Source organism: Pelmatolapia mariae, linkage group LG15 (assembly GCF_036321145.2).
Source record: "Pelmatolapia mariae isolate MD_Pm_ZW linkage group LG15, Pm_UMD_F_2, whole genome shotgun sequence".
Taxonomy (NCBI): Eukaryota; Metazoa; Chordata; class Actinopteri; order Cichliformes; family Cichlidae; genus Pelmatolapia; species Pelmatolapia mariae.
In genome coordinates this window covers 7,663,817-7,688,615 of record NC_086240.1, presented here as the reverse complement: position 1 = coordinate 7,688,615, position 24,799 = coordinate 7,663,817, and the positions used below count along the sequence as shown (strand labels likewise).

Here is a 24,799-nt window from a genome sequence, read left to right as displayed (position 1 = left end):
CTTGGAATTTGCAGTTTAGAAATGGCTCTAAGAAATCTTCCCACCTTGTGTAAATCTACAAGTACTCAGTCTTAGATTTTCCCGAGTTCCTTGGACTTTCCCATCGTTCTGGGTATAGGTCAATCCAATGAGAGCTGTCAAACAAATCCTTTTCGGCTGTAGTCAATCATGATCGCTAACAAGATGTTAACAAGCCCAAGTTAACAAGGCCTTGTCAAGTTAAAAGAGATGTATACTTTTGACCCTCTGTGTATTATAGAAAATAAGTAAAACTTATTCACTAAATCCACCTGTTCCACCTGCAACAAAGAACAGTAAATTACCACGACATTCATGCCGATGATGAGTGTATGTAAATTTCTGACCACAGCTTTACATGATCAGAGCACTGACATTAACATCGAGATACTTTGTTTTTTTTGTTAAATCTCTTCTTGTATTTACTGTGCTGTGTTGTTTCTGTTAACCATATAATCCTTTAACTTTGCCTTTTGCTGTGCTGGACAATTACTGTGTTTCTTATCTTGTATGCACATGTGCTTAGCGAGCGAAAGCCATCACGTTAGGCTTCCAGGTATAGCTCATTAGAACAGCAGTAAGTCAGTTAAGGCCAAGGTAGAAATCGTGCAAATGTCTTTGTGTGAGTAGACATTCATATATTTGTTTATTGCGCCGCCTTTTTTGATTGATGGAGGGGAATGAAGACATTTTTCAGCTCAGCATTTATAAATTATTTTACATGGCTGGTACCACCTACTGTGTTATAGATTTTTTTTAAAAAATGGATATGAGTAATGCAGCATCTAAAAATCATTTTCAGTGTTGGTTTACTTCTTATTTCCTGAACCTAGAAATATTCAATATCTATATAAGGTTTTTGCTTAAAATATAAACCAACTACTGATCATATTTCTTTGATTCTAACTTCAAACCAAATTAGACTAAATATCTCTGATAAGCTGCAGAAACTGGACACACACTGTTGAATTGCAATTTAAATGTCCTGTAGTTGTCTGTAGTTTTTGTTGTTATGGTGCTTTGAGAGAACCATATAAAGATTATCCCATAAGATGTACACTAATATGCATATTAAGAGATTTGTGATATATTTAGTGTCTTTTTAATATAAAGTAGCAATACAACAGTAAATAATACCTGTTACATATTTGGATTTTTCTCATAACTAAAACATGTTAAAGTCATTCTCTCCATATATCCACCTGCTCCAGTAGCCATGTCTCTCATTGGCTTAGAGGGCAGCCAATCAGTTGCAAGCTCAACCTTCTGGGGGATGGCCATTCAAATTGTGTGGCTGGGTGTTCTTGAGGGCCGGCTTTTACTTGGAGACCCTTGTCACACACAGCTACCAGTCACAACAGTCAGGACTTCAAAGGCAGCCAGAGGCTGTTGGTGAGAAGAGTGAGTGACAGGAATACAGACGCAGGGACAATGAGTGGAGCTGATAGTGTGATACAATAGAGGGAAGGGCAGTAGATGGAGACAAACTTTTGAGTCCGAATATAGAGAAAGTGAGAAACAGTGCTGTGATAGATAATAGCGCATAAAAGCTGTCGAGCAGAAGGACAGGACAGATCCAGGGAAGGAGGAGGAGGCAGGCAGAAGCAGACGTCCCTGGACAGAACATTTCCTCCTCTTCAGAGCATGGTGACAGAGTTCACATGGATTTAGTCGACCTCTACCTCCCGGAGTGTTTCACCTACCACTCTAACACAGAGTAAGTACTGTCTTATAGCAGAATGACTCCACAGAACCTGAAGGGTGTCCTCTCAAACAGTACAAAGTGCAGATGAAGCCAAGATTATGTTCACGCCATACTTGACAGCTGCTTCATCACATCGACTGACTCACTGTTTCTCTGTATTTGCAATATAATTCAAATCATTATTGCAAAACAGACGTGGCCTGTGACAATCTTTATTGCAAGGGGGGGTAAAAAAGTGTTTTCTGTGGTGCAGCATCATCACTGTTTACTCCACCTTTAAAGAAAAGGAAGTTGCCTGTATTTCTACGGTGTTTGCTCATCTTGTCTTGATCATTTACCTTGTTCTCATTGTTCTGTTCAGAAGAATACACATCAGCACACACACACGTCTTGTCTTCTTTTGACATGATGTTGTGTAAATATTTGAGTTCACGTTCATGTTAATTTAGGCCTGCAGTCCTTTCCAGCTCTTGCTCTTTGAACACTTTCATTAACGTTTTATGTGCCTTGGGTACGTTCAGATCAAACTTTTATGAGTGTGAAGGTTTGTTTGGATTGATCACAGTAGCCATTGTTCATTGTTTGTTTGTTGATAGTGAGGGTAAGCAGGCAATGCCAGGTTAGAGGTAACTAGTGGTGGCTTGTGTAAGCCAAGGCTGGTAAAAATCCTCCACAAGAACAATGCAAATGGGAAAAGAAAATGGACCAAGCAGCTGTTTGATTGCGAGTTTGCTGGGTTTTTTTTGATTGCTTGTTTTGTCTGTAATCACAAACAGAAACACAAAAAATTGGTTCATTATCATCACGGCGGCGTAATCAATGTGATCGAATGTTTGGGGATTTAGAGTAAGATTCCTCGGGAGAGAGCGGGAACACAGAAAGAAATCTAGCAGACATGTGAACGCGCTGTTTCCCTGATTGTTTGTGACACAAGCAACCGGATAAGGAACGTTAGAAAAGGTGATGCCGGCCACAGATGATCCCTGTGAATGGCACGCTATCCATGTTTCCTGCAGACCCAAGCTCCAGCCACGGGTGCCGCATCTCTGTGCTTCATCCAAAGCTTGACTAAGGCTCTTACGGCCGCTCGGGGTGCCTCTGATCCCTGCTCATCTCTGGCTCATTAGTAATAAAAACACTGCTGAGACCCCGCTGACCTCAATCGCTCTTCCTAAGGTTTGGAGCTAAAAGGTTAGTCAACAGGCCCTTGAAGTTTTTGGGGAGGTTTTATGGTATTAAACAAAGACTTCTCTTCCTTCGAGGCTTTTAAATAAATCTATTTTGCTCGTTTTTCTTAGCGTATTGTGATCAGTTTTTGAGATTTTCTTCCCTCCCTATTTTCCCCTCAATCTCATTCCCTCCCTCCATGCAGCCGGGTCATTGTTGTCTGCATTATGACTTAGCTCCTTTTCAAAGAAAGTGCCCCCCACCCCTTCCTTTCCTTTCCTTTTGACACCCCCCCCAGGTTAATGAGCCTCAGGACTGCCCCTTTTCTCTCCGTCCCTCTCTGGTTTTTCACACTCCCTCTATCTGTCTGCCTCCCGTGTAATTTCCTCCCGCCTCTTGTCGGCCTCTCCGTCTTTTTGTCTTCTTGTTGCTGTTGCCAAGATGCAGTTAGAGTTGTTTTGGATACTGGTATGATAACTTTGAATACCCCACCCCAACCAAACACACACACACACACACACACACACACACACACACACACACACACACACACACACACACACACACACACACACACTATAATTTATCCCTGCTGCACTGAGCTCTGAGCTGTAGAAGCTGCACCAACCGTCTTTTGATGGGCTTTTATGTGGAGTTGTAGATTAGTAATCTGTCAGAGTGAATATCACATCACATCTGATCACCCCACTCTAATGCAATTTCATTATGAAGGCAAAATGCCTACGACCCACCCCCCCCACCCCAGTGATGCATTATAATGGGAGAGCGCAAAGTATATCTCACTCTGTACCTGTCAGGGACTCGACACAGCAATATGGACACCTGCGATGGATAGCCATTGAGACTACCAGTGAGTCATTTTAAAAGGAAACTGAAATCTATTCACTGTACTGTTACTATAGTCTTTGAATTGGATTGGAGAGGGTGGAGATGCAGCGGCGGGGAGTGCAGGAGCAAAATGGCATCATAGGGATAAAATGAAACATTTCAGGCACCATAATCAACAGTATTTTATTGTAAAAACAGCACTTTTTTTGTGAAAAGTAGTGCGGTGAAAATTCTTCCACTCTGCAGCACCGTGTGGGGTCATTTCCAGCTGCAGGTGGCTGTGGGAGAGCAAAGCAGCTTAGGCTCAGAGGAGAGTGTATCTAAGACTTTATCTGCTGGAAGACACGAGTAACAGGATCGCAAATGAACGGCGATGCTACTCTGATATGTAAATGGGCAAAAGTTGCCAAATTGCAACAGTATTTCTAAAGGTTGTAATTTGATTTTAAAAAAATCTCCTAAGAGAAGGCAACTTAGTTAAAAGCTCAGCCACAGTTTTTGGTGCTCGAACGTTTTTGATTCTGCTGCTTTGGATTTATTCTACTGTACCAAAGCAGTTGAGCTTTGATTTCCAAGCTCTTTGCAGGCAGCAGTCGCTGTGATAACATTGGTACAGTTGTTGGTTTTCCTATCAAGACCTTAGTTGTCTTGCTCAGTGCCTTACTGTGCATGTCCGTGTATGTTTTTGTGGGCTTGTAGAGGGGTCAGTAGCGCGTGGCCATGGTTTACTCAGTGGGTGGTTAAAAGCAGCCAGTCTTTTTGCCTACCAAATAAGTTGTGATTGGAAGACTGCTGATTTACATGGCAGGAAACCGACTGAATTGGACCTCAACCTCAACAAGCCAAGAATAGAGTGGGAGAGATGTACGGATAGTGTGTGGGGTGTGTGTACAGCAGTTTTCTTTTTTGGGTTTTTTGTTTTGGAAGTTAGGCCTAGCGTCAAAGAGCTGCATGCAATGTAAGTATTAGGGTGTTTATGAAGACACATGCTTTGACAATGTGTCCGTAAGAGTGTGCGTGCCTAGGAGGTGTAGTGTGTTCCCGATCGTAAGAATCTGAAGTGTATGCGGCGAAGACTATGTTTTTTATTTTTACATCCACGCACAAAAGTCTGACGCCACAATGCGAGCGAGCATGTGCGCAGGTGTGTGTGTGAGCGCAGATCACATGCCTGCAAGCCTACTGCACACTTCAGCTGGTTTCAAATGCTTTTTCTCCTCGGCATGGTGACAGAGAGTCTGTTGTGGTCACATCCTATTCCAATAATAGACCCGTGATACACACTTTAACATGCAGGCCTAGGAGAAGATTTATTTCCAGCTTTTATTATATAACTAATAATGGAAAGATTTTTTAAAAATATATAAATACCTTCTTTCATTTAGTTAAGGATTGACTTCTAACAAAAGCTGTACTTTCCACTTTATATTTCTTATTTCTTACGCCTGCTCAGTTGTTGTATCTGGTGTAGGCTTCAGGCAGTTTGTCAGGTCAAATATGGTAAATGAGAGAAACAAAGAGAAAATAGATTGAAGACAATAGGCAATAAAAGTGGAAGAAATGTGAGTATATTTGGATTGAACATGACGGTGTGGATGATTGCTGGTTTAGCTATTTTCCTAGGTTTGCTTAAGCAATCGCTTCTCTGAAAACAAAGCAGTGTAATGAACAGCAGCTTTGCATATGGGGGAAATCACAAACGGCTGGTTTCTGTAACACTCGGACGGATGTGGAGACTGGTATGTGGTGTTGTTGAAGCGTTGTGGATTTGTGAAATTAAAAAACTGATGTATTCAACAGAAATTACGATCTTTCTCATTCTTTTTTTTTAACCTTTTAGCCAACAAATACATACCTGTGTTTGTGAAGAGATGTGAACACATATATTAATTTCAAGTATATTCATTACACGATTGCTATCTGTGTAGATGATGCCAGAACTAATAAAACTAATATAAAACTAATCAAAGCCCACCGACCTGAAGGTCAGCTGCAAATATTAATAGCAATATCAGAGTGACTCATTAAATAAAGATGACTTCAAATTCTCCAACATAGATATATATTAAAATAAGATGCATACACACATCATATGTATTAAATTCTTTTTTCTTTTTTTTTGTCTCCAGGCATCTGGACAGGATGTCAGTGAGGGGCTTGGACCCCACCTGTCCCTCTTCTATAAAGCGTGAGCCTTCCAGCCCCAGCCCCAGCTCTCAGGGTGATGTCAGCCCGGCCCAGCCCAGTCCTGGAAGCTCTTCCTCGGACACAAACTCCAGCTACGGTCCTCTCACCAAAGGCCACAATCACAATAATGGGCAGGACTCGCCAGGCCTCTTTAGTCACACAACGGGGTTGGCCAGTAATGGAGGAGCAAATAGGTTGGTGTATGTGTCATATTCTCCTTTATTTCATCTGTTTTACTCCATTTTGTATGTGAAATGATATTATTACTATATCTATGTATTACCCTTAATTTTACTCTTCCTTTCTCTCTCCAGGAGGTTTGGTGAGGAAGAAGGCCAAGTCAAGTGCGAATTCATGCTGGGCTCTGTAGCCAAGCGCCTATGTCTAGTGTGTGGTGACGTGGCGTCTGGCTACCACTATGGTGTGGCCTCTTGTGAAGCTTGCAAGGCCTTCTTCAAGAGGACCATCCAGGGTGAGACTGGCACTGTATATAAAACACACATTCACAAACATGCTCAGTTTCAGTAACCGCATTTATTGTGATTAGCATGGCTGATAATGCCTTCCTGCATCATATAAACCTGTTTTAGGAGCAACAAGGTGTAGATGTTCCCTGATCATTTGTTTTGGGAAAAACAAGCCCTGATCAGTTAGCTCACAGCTTCCGCCTTCAAAACTGCAGAAAGGCTTTAAATAAAGATCTGCTCACAAGCAGCTGATATGCGGTTATACTTAGACCACTGTGTGTATAGTCAACATCGCTGAGTTTAGGTTTAAAGCTTGACATGTGTGCGCAATCGCTTCAGCCCTGAAGGAAGTCAGCAAGAAGAGCCGGCAGCATGCAGTTTGTGTGTGTTTTAAAGGGATTGTCCTGGAGCTTGCCCCCTCTTGCCCCAGGTCAGGAGCCTGACAGGAAGCGTTTAGTTTAGGCCTCTAGAAGTTGGCTACTCTAGATGAGTTCACAGAGCAAGCTTCACTGGCTGTCGCATCAGACAAGCAGATCTGGCTCATCAGATACTTCCTATCGCTGATCAAGGGTGGCAGCTAAAAGCACCCCCAACTGGCAGAAAGCCATCAGACTTAACATACACCTTGGGTTGCCAGTTAGTGTGGAGAACATGTATGTTTTTGTTTTTTTTAAAATGTGGACATTTAGCACAATTTTGTAGTTTAATTCACTCGACAGGGTAATCAGGGTCGCTTATCGGGGTAATCAGAATCAGTTACAGGATGAAACCAAAAATTCATAACAGAAAAGCTGAGGTATAATTTACCACAACCTTATAGTGAAATTTACTTAATAGGATAATCAGGATCACTTATCAGGGTAATCAGGGTCAGTTACAAGTTGAGACCACAAATACACTAAAACTCTAGTATAATTTACCACAACTTTATAGTGAAATTAACTTGTTAGGGTAATCAGTCAGTTATGGGGTAAGACCACAAATACAAAACAGAAAATCTGAGATCCAACATGGTGCAAATAAGGAACAGTCTAAAGAACTACAACCTTAAAGTCAGCGTATCTACCCAATTTTGCTGTGCAAGAAACTGCACAATGACAATAAAAAGCTCGAAGTCAGTGTATCTCAGCCTTGGTTTAGATTATAACATTTCCTTTTGAAAAAAATTTCTCAAAAGTACCTCAGTTTAGATCCTTTACAGATGCCAGTGAGGTTTGCTGTGTAATCTCAACATTTTCTCAGACATAACATTGAGATAACAGTGACAATGAGTAATACTGAATTGCTGCTTCATTGTCTGCAAAGCAACTACTAAGTCCCCCCCGCTTTCTCACTTGTTATCCTCCAGGTAACATCGAATACAGCTGCCCAGCATCCAATGAATGTGAAATCACCAAGAGAAGACGGAAATCTTGCCAGGCTTGTCGATTTGTGAAATGTCTGGCAGTGGGCATGTTGAGAGAAGGTCAGCTATATACTAAAAAAAATCCTTTTCCGACTCATGTCAAAACCTTACTTGAGCTGCCTTTTTTTCTGAGATCAATCCGTCGGTGGCAGAATTTCAAATCTCCTCTTTCAGACAGTTGAGAAAGAGAGTGAAGCCTAATACAAGTCTGATTGCAATTACTTTGTAGTGCATTCCTCTAAACAATAACCTAGTAAACCCTTGACAGTAGTTGTGTAAACTCAAATGAAACCTAAAACTTCTGACAGTTAAACTTCAAGCCCTCTGTTCCGGCTACGAGGTGCGTGTGTGTAGGTAATTTGTATGTGTGGTAAACACAAGTTTGAACAATGCAGAGCTGTGTCTTAGAGAGGGAGGAGAAAGCTAATAACTGCTCATCTGTGTCAGTCTTTGCTTCATGAGTCTTCCTCTGAAATAGCCTATGGACATGTGCCAACTTGTGTAGGTGTGTGAGCAGTGCTGCAGCAGCTATTAAGATAACAGAGCGCACTGTGAGCTGCATCAAATGTAAAACAGAAGAGAGTTTAGGAGCAAATTAAACAAGAATGGGATAAGTTACATATTAAAGCCTACTGAGCCTGCTGTTTTGCAGTAATCAATAACATTCTGCCACTTCTTACATCAGAATTATAGGATCTGTGCTAACAGATCCCAGTCACCTTAAAGAGTATTTATACTTATTAAATAGTACTACAATACAATGCATCAAATAATTTTAGCAGTGAGCTTTCATGTTCCTGCCTTTTTTCTATAGCTAAGGTCCACCCTGCAAAATTTCATCATACATGCTCAAAAACATGAGATGACAGTGGTAAATATGTTCCTGAGGTACTCTGTGACAGTGGTCAGGTGCTCCTTTAGTGTCACTGTGTGCCTGCGGGGTGACATATTATCCAGATTTAGAAGTGACTCAAAAAGGAAAACATTAGCGACCTCCTACAGTACCGGCCACTTGTTGCCTTCTGCGTATGTCCACGAGAAGATAAGGAAGAGAGAGGGGAGCTGATGAAACGCATGAGTGGGTGGGTGGGGGTGAAATCCAAGGCATAAGAGAGAGTAAATAGAATTATTAAGCATTGTTGTCAGCATCACACACCATGTAATTCACAAGAGCCATATTGAATTCAAAAACCTTTATTCAGTGTTTTCAAACTATGGATTAATTCAGCTGGGTACACAGTTGTGATAGCTTCATCCATTTTAATCTCCACCTATGAAAGCTAGAAAGATGGCGTTCTAATCTTCAAAGGCATGTGGGTCAAAGTGGAAGACGCGAGGGAAGTGTCAGCTACCTTTCTGAACCTGTGCTTTTTTCCTTTATTTTCTCATTTATTATGTTTTGGTCACAGGCAGAATACAAGAGGGATGTAGCTACCCATTGCATTATTTTCACTGATCCCCAGAAAACTTGTTCTATGGATCGGACCAATCCTGAGCATCAGAGGCACGTCAACCTCTGTGCATCATGCAGGGTCTAACAAAAAACTCACCATGCTGCTTTATTGCTATTAGCGTTTGTTTTTTCCTTAGTAAAGGTTCTGTTTCTTCTGGGTCAGCACTGTTCTGGTTTGATTTCATCTCTATATTGATTTTACCTTTTTTTTTTTAAATTAAAGACCTTTTTCTTCCTTAAGAGTTATGTGTTAAAAACATAGGCTCATAACACAACTATGGCTGCTGCAACAGATATACCGTTACCTCTGTGCATTTGCAATCCTCCTCTGAATGTTAAACGCAGTTTGCAGGTTGATGGGCTTCACATAAATTTCTCATTAGATTCCATAAAAGTGGATCTAACTTTCTCTGTCTGCAAAATAAATGATTAGATCCCAAATTCAGTGAATATGAGCAGTCAGGGACGCTGTCGGTGGAATTTGATAGCTCATTGTGTTGTTCACTGACAAGCGAAATGTCCCACGTTTGAGACCTTGACGAAACACAAACGCCTTGGAGGGTTGGATCAGGAAGGGCATCCTGTGTAAAAATCTGTGCCAAATCAAATATGTGGATCCATCTGCTGGGAATAAGAGTAGCCCGACAAGTTTCTACTCTCCCGTGACGTACGCTGTCTCACAAATTTCAAGACTTAATGTCCATCATATAAAACCTAGAGAGCATATATTATGGCCTGTCTGCTGACAGATTATCATAATTTCGGGCAGCCTCTCTTTTGGTTTGGTTTGGTTTGTCAACTTTTCAGATGACTCCAGCTACTTTTTTTGGTCTAATGCTAAACCAATAGAAACAATGGGTAACAATTGCTAAAATGCGACCCAGGTTGCAATAAAGTGCAATGATAATTTAATACCACCTCCTCGTTGCTAAGCACACAACAGCATCTGGTCATTGCAGCTGTGTATAAATGTGCCTGTAAGTTATTGATACACAGAATAGTATCATCTTTACACGTGTTTGTGTTTAAACATGTCAGTCAGCAGCCATATTTATGCTCATGCCACTGTGTTCTTGTGAGCAGGACTGTCTCTGCCCTTCTTCTAAATTAGCTGCTTTTAATGGGGTGGGTGCGTGGCGGGGGAGGGGTGGGGGCATCAGCAGCATCCCAGTCTACCTCTCAGCCCTCTCTTCTCTTTGCTTTGCCTCCTCCCTCGTAAATTCCTCCAGATGCCTTGTGGGACTCCTGGACCTCCGTGAAATGCGAACTGCCCCTCGTAACTCTGGCTGTAAGCGCCCTCGTAATGCGCTTCATCGTGTATCGTAATGCCGCTCTTCCCTGGGGAGGCCGTAGTAAAGCCAGAGACAGAGGAGCTGTGAGGTTTAATGGGGAGAGTCAGAGCCATATTAAAAACACAGCTAAAAGACATATAGACCTCAGGCAGGATTTGATTAAGCTTTGTTTAGTCCCCATTTCTACAGTTGCTGGCGCTACTCAGAACAGTAAAAATTAGTATTTTAAGAAATGTGAAACTTATTTTGAAAATAGATGTTATAAAGCAGAAACTATGTGATTCTGTGTTTTTATGGTTTAATGGTTTATGTTTCTAAGAAATATGGCCAATGGTGCAACAATTCCCTGACTAGCCCCCACCTTTCTGTTTTGTCTTACTGTCTAATCTCTACTTCCTCCCGGCTGGAGTTACCTTTTCTTAGGGGTGTTAATCATTCAGCATTAATCAGCATTCTGAGAAAAGCATCAGGACAGAGGAAAGATAACGCCACAGTGCTGTTAGTAGCACCATGTGTATATTTGTCGCAATATCTGAGGAGTGTGGGATTGTTTATACTAAACACTAAACCACGCTAACAAGGATCAGTCTGGATCAGTGGCTGGATTTCTCTGTTTCTCAACCACCTGTATGCAGGGTGCATTTTAGGAACCTGTAAAAGCGTCTCATGTGGAAGTCCTTATCCCTTCAAAGGAAGATGGTCTGATGTAAGAGGCAAAAAATAAATATGACTACTCCCTGTTTATCAAACTGAGATGGGCTGTTCAGAGGAACAGGAAGGAGGTGTGCGTGAATATCTGTTTTGTTATCCACGAAAGCTATTCTTGGCCCTCTGGTTGTCAGCACATTCCACTGTGAAAACTTACACTCAGCTCTGATGTGTGTTGTAACTCTCACATGTGAGTGGAAACAAATATACCTGCATGAAAGCTCATTTTTTCTACTAATCAAACCACAAAAAAGTGTTTGACTTAATCACATGTTTGCCAACAGTGTTAAATCTAATAACAACACATAGGAGGCACCCATATCTTCTTCCAGCTAATCCATACTTGCCCCTTATGACATCACCAGCAGGTCAGGGGGCATTAACTTTCCACAGCCAATCTCTCCTTTAATACCTTGCTCATCTTCTTCAGCTTTAACTCCTCAGTCTTCACAAATCTTAAAACTTAGCGAACACGTGATCTAAACTTATTTGTATGTCATTGTTGTTCTGCATCCATATTGATATTAAGTTTTCTTTCTTGCTCTTGTGAAGCACAGTATATTAAAAGTATGACCATAGACTGTATATAAAAGATGAAAATGAAGACGAACATGACCCCTGGTTATAAAGGGAAGTCAGAATATATAGACGCGTATAGGAAAATAACTCTACTTTTCACTTGATTTATGACCTAAACTCATTAGGCTCATGCCCCGATCATAGGTTTCAGGGCTTACCTAATACAACATGATTTAAATTTTGTAAGAATTTGCAAAATTTTGTAAAATACATTCCCAGTTTGAGTACAATAGATAATAAGGCATACAGTTTAGGACAAGCATTAACATTTTTTTTTCTCCAAGGTGCCACATGAGAAATTGGGGCTGTTTTGGAGGGCTGCACACCAATATTGTTGTGCCACAACAGTCCCAGTTTCACCAGTATTGGTATGTGGCCCTCCACAGCCGTCCCGGTTTCACCAATATTAGTGTGTGGCCCTCCGCAACAGTCACAATTTCACCAATATTGGCATATGGCCCTCCACAACAGTCCCAGTTTCACCAATATTAGTGTGTGGCCTTCCACAGCAGTCCCAGTTTCTCATGTGGCCCATTGAGAAATGAATTTCTCATCCCTGTTTTAGGAAGCAGCTACCTATTATTCCCTTGCATGTCACATTTGTCTTCACACAATCCTGTTTCAAATCTCCATATTTTGTCTCCCTTTCTGTCTTCATTTATTTATTTGTACTATTTGTATTTATATGTTCTATTTCTATTGTGTATATATTAATTGGCATCTGTGGGTGGACAGCAAAGAAAGAATTTCATTGCACAGAGAAATGCCTTTTTCTCTTGTGACACATGACAATAAACACTTCGAATCTTGAATCTTGAGCAGTAAGATGTTGATGGCTCAGCTCAAGGGTTCAAGCAGGTTACATTACAGTGGCTGTGTCCATATTTTATGTGCGGTCTAAAAGGATGATTACCCCGTGATTCTGTACTTTAGGTTAATGGTTGGATGCTATTTTTGTTGCACATGTAAGTTATATTACAGAGATGCAAATCATTTATGTATTACAGCTTCTTTTGAGTAGTTGATATTGAAAACTGCCTTGTAGCACCTAAAGAACTGTTCATTTAGCTTAAAAATTACTAAGAAATCCCTTTTGCATTATACAGCTGGATATTACCAAATATGTAAACAAATTTAAAAAAGACTGTTCTTTGGCTGTCATCTTAACATTAATAATCGGTAAGACTGTTTTGTTTTTTTTGTTTTTTAATTAACCACTTAAACAGGACTGTGTGGGTGTGGCTGGACTTGCTGCTTATATCTATCGATCGATAGATAGATATAGATATATAAAAACATCTGGGAACCCTACACTGGTTTTTGATTTTAATGCAAATATTGTTGAACTCTGGTGTCAAACCAGTGAGCAGATCACACAGCAAAACTCCGACGCACAAATGCCTTCTGTGAAGTATTCATTACTGATATATTTGCTGAGAGTATTATGTACAAATAGACACTTGTCAATTTGTACATAATACTCTGACTGTAATGAGCGTGACTGAATAATAGGCGCTGTGTAATATGATATAATTTGTGGAGATGAGTACACATTGATTTGGTGTCTGTGTGTCAGACATGTCCACTTTTTTAAAAGTGGAAATAAACACATGCAGTATGATAGTTGTTAATATCCTGTTGGCTTACAGCAGTGTTGGGTAAGTTACTTTAAAAAAGTAATTAATTACTAATTACTAATTACTTAGTCAATATTGTATTTAAAATACTTATCTAATTACTGTGTCAGAAAAGTAACTTAATTACTAAATAAGTAATTAAAATAAATACTTCTTAAAATCCCTACAAATCTTGAGTGGACAAACAATAGAAATTAAACTCTTTAAATAATAATTTTTTTTTTTAAAGACGGAGACTCTACAGTACGCAGTGGTAGCATGTCTTCCACAATGTAGCCTGCAGTCATTTTTTAAGCTCACCTTCAGACGCTTTCTGTGCTGCTGAAGTAAAATCAGGTTTTGCTGCTTAGCAGGAGTTGCTGTGGTGTTATCCATGGATGATGAACAAGGATCACTCAGAAGTGTTCGTCTATGCTCTCGTGTCAGGCGCTTCAGTAGATTACTCGTGCTATTAACAGCAGCCGATAGTTTTTTCTCCCCAGGACATAGCTTACATATTACTGTAATATTCTCTTCTGCTTGTTTCAGAAAAGTGAAGAGACGGGAATATGTCCATTTCATAAAACAGCCACACGCTTCAGCCGAGTCCGACATCTTCCGCTTTAGAATACGACTATGCAGCAAACTGGCGCGAAATGACGTGCAGCTGCACTACAGCGATGTTAAAGCGGCAGAGTTTACTTCTACGTTTAGAAGATAAATTATTGAAATTAAATAATAATATTTAGCGAGTTTAATTATTTTACAATGTAACGCAAGTACATTGTAAGTAACTGTAATTAAAATACCTAAAAATGAACAGTAATTAGTTACTCTACTTTTTCAGTGGAAAAGTAATTTAATTACAGTAACGCGTTACTTAGTAACGCATTACACCCAACACTGGCTTACAGTAAAGGTTACCAGGCAGATTGCTATGCACAAACTTCTCCTCTAGCTCACCTTTGTCTCTCTTCATGGTACATTAACTCATAAAGTAGAAATTCTATGGAATTATATGTTATAGTAAATCACACCTGTAAAATAGCTTTACAAACCACTGGTATGGAAGTGATAAAACCGCAAAACACATCTTGCATGTCCGACTAAGAGAACCTTATTTGATGTTCTTAATGTTGATGTAAGCGGTACATAAATATCTGCAGAAGTAAGACTAAGTACAGAAGGCTGCAGGCTCAAAGGCGTGGGGTATTACTGTGAGGTGTCAAGTGAGCAAATACCCTTGGTGTGTCTCTTACTGATGCCAATGCCATTATGTATCTATTCAGGGGCACTACGGCTATTTACACTGTGTAGATTGGGCAATCCAACACCACTACTGAAGGGTTCCTGAGTCACGTTCACCTCACTGGATGCATGCTTCGTCTTTGCAGAGACACATGGCGATTCCATGAGTATAAATCCCATCAGCTTCCCCTCGTCGAACTGCCTCATTTGGACACACACACACACACACACACACACACACACACACACACACACACACACACACACACACACACACACACACTTAAATCCCTATCGTCATGGTGACTAGGTTATTGCCACAGTGCTTGTTAAGATGAGCAGTTGTCACCAGCTGCTCTAAAGTTGTTGAGTGTCATGTTACAGGATGCATGCTGCGGTGCCAGCATTAGACTTGTCCTGTCTATTCTCCTTGAGATGTCAGTATATTTTGCTTGGTGACTGACCAACTTCCTGTGGGTTTATTGGGTTTGACAAAAAGCATTTTCCTGACACCCAAACTTTATTTATTTAGTCATCATGAGAAACTTTCATTTGCTATTTGAGCATAAACTGTATAAAAAAGATGGACATAGCCACCATGACATCAACCGCTGGTTTCTAAGCTACTATTTTAAAGTCTGAAATTTCAGCACTGGTGCTGATAGAGTCTGTCTTGTTTTATTTTGGCGTGAGAGGTTCTAGTGCTAGGCTATCAGCTAATGCTAGTATTTTTGGTTCACAAGGTGGGCACACAACTGCACTGCAGGATGATTAGTTCAAACAACTGTATGTATGTACAAGGTCCATGGGAAAACCAGTCATCCTCAGATGAGATGATGTTCAGGAATAACACAGGAACCATCAAGTCTCCAGCCTTAGATTGAAAACTGCTGGAACACCAGTGTTCCCAAGCCACTGGAAAGCAAGATTTACATCTCCATGGACGAAGACGGTGCCAACCAAAAACAAGCCAGTCCTCTAAAATTAACATCTTCGAGCTCCACTGAAATTTGCAGCTCCCCACACTGACAAATGCCTTCTAGAGAAAAGTTTTATGGTCAGAAAAGACAAAGATTGAGCTATTTGACAATAACAGGCAGTAGTATGTTTACTATTGCCAAGCATGGTAGTGGCAGCACAATGCTCTGGGTGTGCTTTGCTGCCAGTGGGACTGGTACAGTCCACAAGTGTATGGAAGACTACCTCCAAATATATAACCTAAATGTAAGAGCTAGACAGTTAAAACTTGAACACAACTGGATTCCAACCAATTGTGCCAAGAAGAGTGATCAAATATTCAGTCAGAATTCTGTTACAAGCTACCAAAAGCATCTGGTCGAGGTGAAACAATGCTAAGAAACTAAATATAACACTTAGCAGCTACCTGTGCCATTTATATACCTTCAAAACATTAGTTTAAACAAGGATTTGTTTCAAACACACTTAATGTCACTCAAAATGAAATGGCAGTAATTTATTTTGTGTAAATGAGTGGACGTTAGCATGAAAAAAAGGACAAACAGGCATCTATATTTATAACATGACTGTCATTCTTTATGATCCACATGTTTGAATTGGCCAAGATTTTACGCCGGATGCCCTTCGTGACAAAATCCTCCTCATTTATCCGGGCTTGGGAAAGTTTCCAAGATTACTGGTTTGTGGCTATGCTAAACATCATTGTCCTCTGTTTGTGTTTATGTAGGTGTGCGTCTGGACCGGGTCCGAGGTGGCAGACAAAAGTACAAGAGGAGAATAGATGCCGAGAACAGCCCATATCTACACCCCCAGAATGCCTTGCCACAGAAAAAAACATGTAAGTGTAAAAATAAAATGTTATAATAAGTGTTAATGGAGTCATTTCTTACGGTTTAAGTTGTGGTTTGGGAGCCAAAACAGTCCACTAATGCTTTCTGTCATCTTGTCTGTCAAAGCACAAGCAAACAAAATTAACTTTTATTGCTTTATAATACAATTAATTTTCAATGTTTTATTCTAAGTGCTTATTTAAAGCTACCTCATTTTCAAACATCAGGTTAGCAGTGCATTCTGAAGTCAGATGTTGGAGCTGGGAGTGACGTCACTCCTGACATGAGCGTGCTCCAGTAGTAAAGCCAGAAAAGCAAGGATAAAGCAAAGGTTTTTAGGTTATTCTAGCTAACTAAAACTCAGCTAAAATCTAAAATCATATATAAAAACATTTTAGTTAACAGCAACACAGATAAAAAAATAGGAAAATACAAAACTATAATGACCGTTCAGGTATCACTAGCAATGCAATGCTTGTTTTTTGCACTTTTTCCCCACCTTTTTTTAACTTTTGCATTAATGTGTGTGTCTTTTATGTCTTCTCTTCAAAGGAAATCCTAATATCAATGAGATCAATTGATCAAGAGTTATGATATTAATAAACTCTAACTCATTTTAGTCTCTGTAGGTGGTGTGGTGGAGAACAAGGTGGTATCTCTGCTGCTGGTCGCTGAGCCAGAGGGCATCTTCGCCATGCCGGATCCCACGGTACCCGAGAGCGACATCAAGGCTCTGACCACTTTGTGCGACCTGGCTGACAGAGAATTGGTGGTCAACATCGGCTGGGCCAAGCACATCCCAGGTATGATTCCGGCTGGTCTCCCTTGCCTCACTCACTCTCCTCGCACAAGCACACCGCACACATTAGCTCCATTAAGTCTCTAATCAGATCAGTGGAAGGATTGTTCCGACTTGTAGCAGCCAAGACACTCACGGGAAGCCCAGAGGAGGGAGGTAATGTTGGCTTGGCTGTGTGTTATCTGTCCGTCAAGCTCCTGTGTGTGTGTGTGTGTGTGTGTGTGTGTGTGTGTGTGTGTGTGTGTGTGTGTGTGTGTGTACGCGCCGTGCCCTTGCTGACCAAAGTGTGCTCCTAATATATCAGCCAGATGAGCCGCGGCCACCTGGAAGTTTTAATTCATTTCCTGGGCCGCAGGCGTCTCCCTGTGCAGTCTGAATTATGGAAATCCTCCTGGCACTTGGAGCACACTTAGCTTCTCCTCTGACACAGGAACAGTGGAAGGATGTCCGGAGATTTTTTTTTTTTCCTTCTTTGAATGTACGTGTAGAAAGCAGAGGGGAAGTGCATTCTAAAAGCTTAGTGGGATTAATACAGCTTTGTTGATGGTTGTAATCATGTGCCACAGAGGTATGCAGACTGGATCTGCTTTTGATATTGCAGGTTTAAACCCAGGAATGATAAAAGGACCACCATTCAGAAGCAGTTTACACACTTTGAGTGGTTGTTTCGGACCACCTTTAGATATAAGATGCTCCAAACTGGTGAAATGAGTTCTCCTAATCCTGCAGCGCCTTCAAGAGTGGGATACTTTCGTTATCAGAGTGTACGGAGACTGCTTTAGATTGGTGCTGAAGTGAAAATGTAATAACTGTGGAAAACAGGGATGGCATTTTAGGCTTTATTTTCATTATTGATTGTATTTAATTTAGTCATTCAATTCATGTGTCAGAAAATAGTATTTAAAAAAAGACCATTAAAGCTAATGTCTTCAAAATTCAATCATCAGTACTAAAAAAAAAAAAAGATGCTCCATTTGCGATCAAACAGAGAAAGTGGTAGTGACTCAAAGAAAAGTCTGTTCAATTTCATATTGACTGGCTAACAATCATTTAACAAAAAGGATAAGGCCTGCTAGTTGGACATTCATCCAAAAAAATCCATGCTTTGCAGTGAAAACATATTGTTTTCCTTTATTTTAAGTTTGAGTCGTGGTTCCTGACATGTGCAAATACAGCATAGTGACTTCATGAAGGTGGAAAATTAACATTCAGTGGAAAAACGCAGTCACAGAAAAAAGGTTTGGCTTAAATATTTCACAAGTTTGGTGAAAAGTTCTTGAAAACTGCAGGTTAACTGAATCATTATTTACACCAGCTCATCAGACAGAGTTTTATCATCGGTCTTGATTCTGCTCTTACATATATGTATATATACACATATATATATATATATATATATATATATATATATATATATATATATATATATATATATATATATATATATATATATATATATATATATATATATATATATATATATATATATATATATATATATATATATATATATATATATATATATATATATATATATATATATGTGTCCACACCCAAAACACGACAGGGGAAACACCTGGGATTTTTTTTGTTGATGCCTCATCTCTAAAATGCTTACAATACAAACAAAAACACCTCTCTCACCTACATTTGCCTCCATGCTTCCCCCTACGAAGCGAACATGAAGCAATCATTTGAGTGTGTGTTGGTGTTTGGTGTCCGTCATCAGCGTTTCCATTGTTCTCTTATAATACCCACTCCCCCCACCCACTTCTCACCTCCCGGGGCCCCTACTGTCTGCGTTTCTCCCGTTGTTTGGCTCTTTACTGTCAAGACAGATGGGAGTCCGAGTGATGGGTGTATTTGTGGCCCTTTTGCCAGTGGAAGGTTTACTGGGAGAGCGGAGCAGCGGTGCACACGTACCTTGGGGTGGGGTGGGGGTGGGGGGCTTTGATTTTTAAAATTCAATCAAAATGTCAACCACATCTTAATCAAACTTCTGAAATGTCACAAAAAAGCTGTGAAAATATTTTAACTACTTCAGTGTCATATAACCTTTAATATGTATATATATATTTTTTATCTTAAATCAAATAATACATGGACTCCATTATTATTGTTATATTACATTTTTTAAATGGCATTTCACTGAATTCAGACTCTTGAGGCCCAACCTGCTGCTATGTATTCAGCACACGTTTCACTCGCTATAACATATCGTTAGATAAATTGATCCATGCTACTTCCACTTAAAGCTGGAGCCAGTTGGCCAAGCTCAGTGATAAAGAGTGGAAACAGGTGAGACCTGTTCAAAAAATAATCTGATATTTTTAAGTGTGAATAAAATAAGTTACTGCTCAAGTCCCAACATGGACACCACTCTGTTATCTAAAAACATTGCCCCTTTAGTGCTCAGCCTTCTAGACCGTGTCAGAGGCATCAAAATCACAGCGGTGATAAAGAAAAAAGCAGATTACAGATGAGATTGGCCAAAGAGGATATGACAAGCATCTCAAAATAAAAGACACAAAAAAAGGAAGAACAGACATGACAATAGGATCTTTTATGGAACAGGTTGAGGGTGTAAAAGATATAAAGAAAGCTCAGCTGACAGGAAACAAAGAGAAAATGTAGATTGAAGAGACACATGCACTCAGAATACGAGTATTTAAAAAAAGACTGGCCTTTCCTAGCAGCGTAATGGCCATGTCACATCAGCTCTGGGTGAGTGGCAGGACACACGGCCCCCACTGTTGAGAGAATCGGGGTCCTGGGCAAAGTGGCCCGGGCCATCTGAGTTCTTTGCCCAGGGGGAGGTGAGTGTGATGTGGCTACTGTCCTGGCTGTTCCCCCTCCTCCTTGTCTGCTCTTATCAGGCAGATTGACAGTGATGTGGTCTGAAGTCTGAGGGCCGGACTGGCAGATGAGCTGGCTAAAGACCAACTGCCCTCTTTGTTTTTGGCCTTTTTGAGTCCGTGATGCAAGTTGGCTGTCAAATGAATATGCTTAAAGGGTGACTGTACTGTGACTGTCCATGTGCTGTTGTTGATATGATCCAAACACGCGCAAGATTTTTCTCCTCCTTGTTGCCCCCAGTAAATGTTTGCCTGGTCCATTTAATGCATGATCTTTTCTTTTTATTGATGGTTTAACTTTACCTCAAAATCTATCAATATATTGCTTGCGATTTCATCATGCAGGCTCAAACACGTACTCGTGCTGGTCTTTCTCTCTGATCGATGATCCTGCGCCGGAATACTGATCCCTATTGGCCAATAAAATTGTGCACAGACAGCTTTTCCAATCAATCAGGGAGTGATAGTAGGGGGGAACTGGGTACCACTGACGTCCCTGTACTGATTGTAAAGAGAAGTGGATCCTGATAACAATCACCAGTGGTGTCAAAAATACAAACACCTCCCACTCCGCTCCCTCGCTCTGTAAAATCATTCATTTAATTACAGTAAACGTGTGCAAGTATGTGTGTAAATGTAGGTTTATGCGGGGGCTGTGGGTGGGTTTAATCATACTCCTGTGGGGTGTAATTGTCAATCAAAGCAGGCACGTTCTACAGAGAGTAATTAGATTCACCACCTATTTGCTCCCTGTGTCCTTTGTAATGCCCTTTGCCGTGTGGCCTTAATTTGTGTAAAATCATTTTGTTTTATGCAAATTCTCTATCATTGCTTATATTAATAAGCATGGATAACCAGGTTTATGCTAAGCTGAGCTTCACAGAAAGTAAGACCAGAATGTATACAAGCAAAGGACAACGCTAAACGTTAGCGTTGTCTAATAACAATATAACAATGTGTCATCACCATACAGTTATGTATAATAGGCATGGAGCTCTAAAGACGTGAGAAAGAGCATTTGGTGTTTATCATTGCAGGTGGTTTATTATGTATTAATTGAATTAGTTTAATGAAATAGGAACCCACTTGAAAACACTGCAAGAACTCCCATAAGTAGCCTAATCCCACTGTAGCCTATTAAAGTCCTTTTGTGCATCAAGGATCAGGACAGGACACAGGAAAGAATTGTCTTTGACAGTAAGAACCACACAGTGAACTTTATGTTAAATAGATGTAGTGTTTTGAGCTCTACAATACAAGCCACATTTACCCCTTTATGCACACATTCATACAGCGATTTAATCTATACAGGCTTAATTTATCATATGGACACACACTCACACTGTTGATGCATCAGCAATTTGGTGTTTAGTATTATTCCCAAGCACTCTTCAACACAAGGACTGGTGGAGCTGGACTTTCAACCAGTGACCCGCTTTACCCTCTAAGCCAAAGCGATGCATGTCAGTGCTATCAGAGTCAAGTCACGTTTTCATAAAACTGGTTTCATTAAAGTGAGAAATTTTGTTATGGCCGAGATCTGTGCATTCAGGATAGACAATGATCTGCAATTTCTGTATTTAGTGCTGGGATTTAAGATCTGTTTGAGTTAAGAGATCTGTCACATGTTGCACAATGCGGAAAGTCAAAATTTAAATAGTGGTTTAAGGTTGAGTCAGCAACAAAAGGAAATTGTGAACTACTCCAGTAACCGCCCTTCCAAAAAACTTGAGGACTAGGTCAAAGGAAGGATGGATCAGGCTAAACTTTCAAAATTCTGGATCCTGTACTTCAATTCAATTTTCAGTTTTATTTATATAGCGCCAAATCACAACAACAGTCACTTCGAGTCGCTTTATAGTGTAAGGTAAAGACCCAAGAATAATAAAGAGAAACCCTCAACAATCAAATGACGCCTATGGTGAAGCACTTACATTAGGAGGGAAAAATCCCTTATCTAGGAAGAAACTTCCAGCAGAACCAGGCTTGGGGAGGGGCAGCCATCTGCTATGACCAGTTGGGGTTGAGGGTAGAGAGACAGGACTGAACTTCCCATTGCACAGCCTAATAGCATCTTCCATTAGACCCTCTCTGTCTGTTAAATGCCCTCCTCATTCAAGCTCAACACTCAGTTTATGAAGGAGGTTCATTTTTGAGGTTTTTCTGTCACAAGTCTCTATTTCCATCCAAAGAAGTTATTTTCACAGACTTAGGAAAGTTCCTTGTCTTGTACAGGCCTTGTAAGACTAACCATGACATGTAAGCTGACATGTGGGAAATCTTTCTTTATTCTCTCTCCTTTCAGGCTTCCCCTTGCTCTCTCTGGCGGACCAGATGAGTCTGCTGCAGAGCGGCTGGATGGAGATTTTGATTCTTCGAGTGGTGTTTCGCTCGCTGGCCTTGGAGGACAAGCTTGTGTATGCTGAGGATTACATCATGGATGAGGAGCAGTCAAAGCTAGCTGGCCTGCTTGACCTCAACAATGCTATCTTGCAGCTGGTGAAGAAATACAAAGCCATGGGGCTAGAGAAGGAGGAGTTTGTGGTACTCAAAGCTATTGCACTTGCTAACTCAGGTATGAAGCTTCTTATTATGAAGATTGGCCTCTGAATTTGTACATTTCTTTTTACAGTAAAACCTTTTAATTTCTTGACATAGCTTAAGATCTTACTTTCATCTCTCCTAATAGACTCGATGCATATTGAGGACTCAGAGGCAGTGCAGAGGCTCCAGGATGTCCTTCACGGAGCCCTGCAGGACTACGAGACCATCCACCACCCGGAGGATCCTCGGCGAGCGGGCAAAATGATCATGACCCTTCCACTTCTCCGTCAGACAGCTGCTCGTGCCATCCAGCACTTCTGCAGCATCAAGCAGGACGGTCGTGTGCCTATGCACAAACTCTTCCTCGAACTTCTAGAGGCTAAAGCCTGACCTGAACGCAGACAGCCATTCGCTTCGTCCTGCAGGGGTTAGCATGTAAGGAAGTGAAGGATAACGGGTAATCGTGGGGTTTCACGCCATGTTTTTTTGTCCACATCAGTTCGCATTTGACAGTAAAGTCTCAAATTTGCAAGTGGCAGGAACGGGGTTTTTTTGAAGCCACACCCTTCCTTCTACCAATGAAATATTAAATTAAAGCGGAAAAGAAAGCTGTAAAACTGGCAAGCTGTGTCTCAGTGACAAGGCCGTTGGCGTCTTTGCCGTTTGTGACACCGAACTAAGAGTGCTGACCCGCTTCAAAGGATGAAGACAAATGGACAGGTGGCGTTAAAAGCAGAAGAGTCGCCTTCTAGAGATATCTACGGTTACATGCCAAACTTAGAGCTTCTTTTCTCAAATGACCACATGATACTTGAAAATCCTTGTGGATTACTTTATTCATCTTGAAGCCTGTAAAATATGCATTCTAGTGCATTTAGAAAACCTACTATGACTTGGGTTTTGTTTGTCCTTTTTGTATAGAAAAGGTATACATGTCCTAGGAGGTACTAGAGTAAGTCTTGCCAAAGAGTAGAGACTCATATTATTGAATAATACCAGCAAATATCCACAGTAATATGATGTGGCCTGTAAGGCATTCACATAAACCTTCATCCCTGCTCTGTGGTTTATTGCAAAAATATCTTATATATATAAATATATATATACATATTCACTACTTTCATACATCAGTGACTAAAGTGAGGCAATTAAATGATCAGCACCTAATACAACTGATATCTGGAGTTTAGAGAAAATTTCAGGGAAAGAGTATATCATGATGCAACTGAAGTGATATTTATTTAGAAAGTGGCTCTGCTCTTTTGTTGTTTTTCTTTTACTAAATGTGGCATTAATGAGCAATTGCAGTGGATAATGATTTTTTTTTAAAGATTTTTAAATGATATCATTGTAAGATAATTTTTTACCAGCTTCTCTGCTACAGCACTGATACCAATATCATATCATTAAAAATGAAAGACAGCGTGATTAAACGTGGAGTCTGTACTTGAAGATCATAATGTCGTAGAGCTGTGTAGACCCATAGGTATAACTTTAACTATGTAAAAAAAATACAAAAATAAAAATAAATAATGGCTGCCATACTGTATAATCTGGATTAGGGAGGCGCTCGATGTCTTTTCTATGATAGAAGTCTGTGTAGGATCAAATTTGTGCACTACTTTTCCTTTTAGCCATAAAGTCTGGGGAAACTGGTGATGGCGCTCTGTTAATCTGTTAGCGTGTTTTGTGTGAAGAGTCGTTTTTCTGTCTTTGTTTTCCGCACCTGTTAAATGAAGGGATTAAACTCGGGAAGGAACCTCAGTACACGGAATTAAAATGTCCAAGTCTTGCTCTTTATTTAACTCAAGGTACTGTGACACTATAATGTGCTTTTTTTTGTGATGAGAAAAACAGATGTAGCAGCAGAATGGCGGTTTAAATGTATGTCGTATATGACTTGCTGTATATACATCACGTCTTATGCCAACAGATAATGTCTAAAGATGCAATTAAGCTTTGTCTGGATGAGCTGTGCTGTGCTATTTCATTCTCAGGTGGATTTTTTTGGGCAATAAAGATGGTCCCCTTAATGCAAAAGCTCATATTATCCGTGTGTCCCCTTCTTCCTCGATAAAGCGAAGAGGGGTTTGAAACAA

The 24,799-nt window shown here is 40.4% G+C and overlaps 1 protein-coding gene across 3 annotated transcripts; it reads left to right on the top strand.

The window, feature by feature from the left end:
- The first annotated feature begins 1,345 nt into the window (after positions 1–1,345).
- LOC134642901 (estrogen-related receptor gamma-like) lies at positions 1,346–24,185 on the top strand. Of its 3 annotated transcripts, none has more exons than XM_063494982.1 (8): positions 1,346–1,735; positions 5,869–6,120; positions 6,241–6,398; positions 7,742–7,858; positions 16,400–16,510; positions 17,123–17,305; positions 22,462–22,731; positions 22,846–24,185. In XM_063494982.1, exons 1-8 carry the CDS (start codon positions 1,680–1,682, stop codon positions 23,088–23,090), a joined length of 1,392 nt encoding a protein of 463 aa, XP_063351052.1. In that variant the 5' UTR covers positions 1,346–1,679; the 3' UTR covers positions 23,091–24,185. The 3 variants fall into 3 exon arrangements, with proteins under 3 accessions (XP_063351052.1, XP_063351053.1, XP_063351051.1); XM_063494983.1 differs by having other exon boundaries at positions 5,869–6,126; positions 17,132–17,305; XM_063494981.1 differs by having other exon boundaries at positions 5,869–6,126.
- The last annotated feature ends 614 nt before the right edge of the window (positions 24,186–24,799 follow it).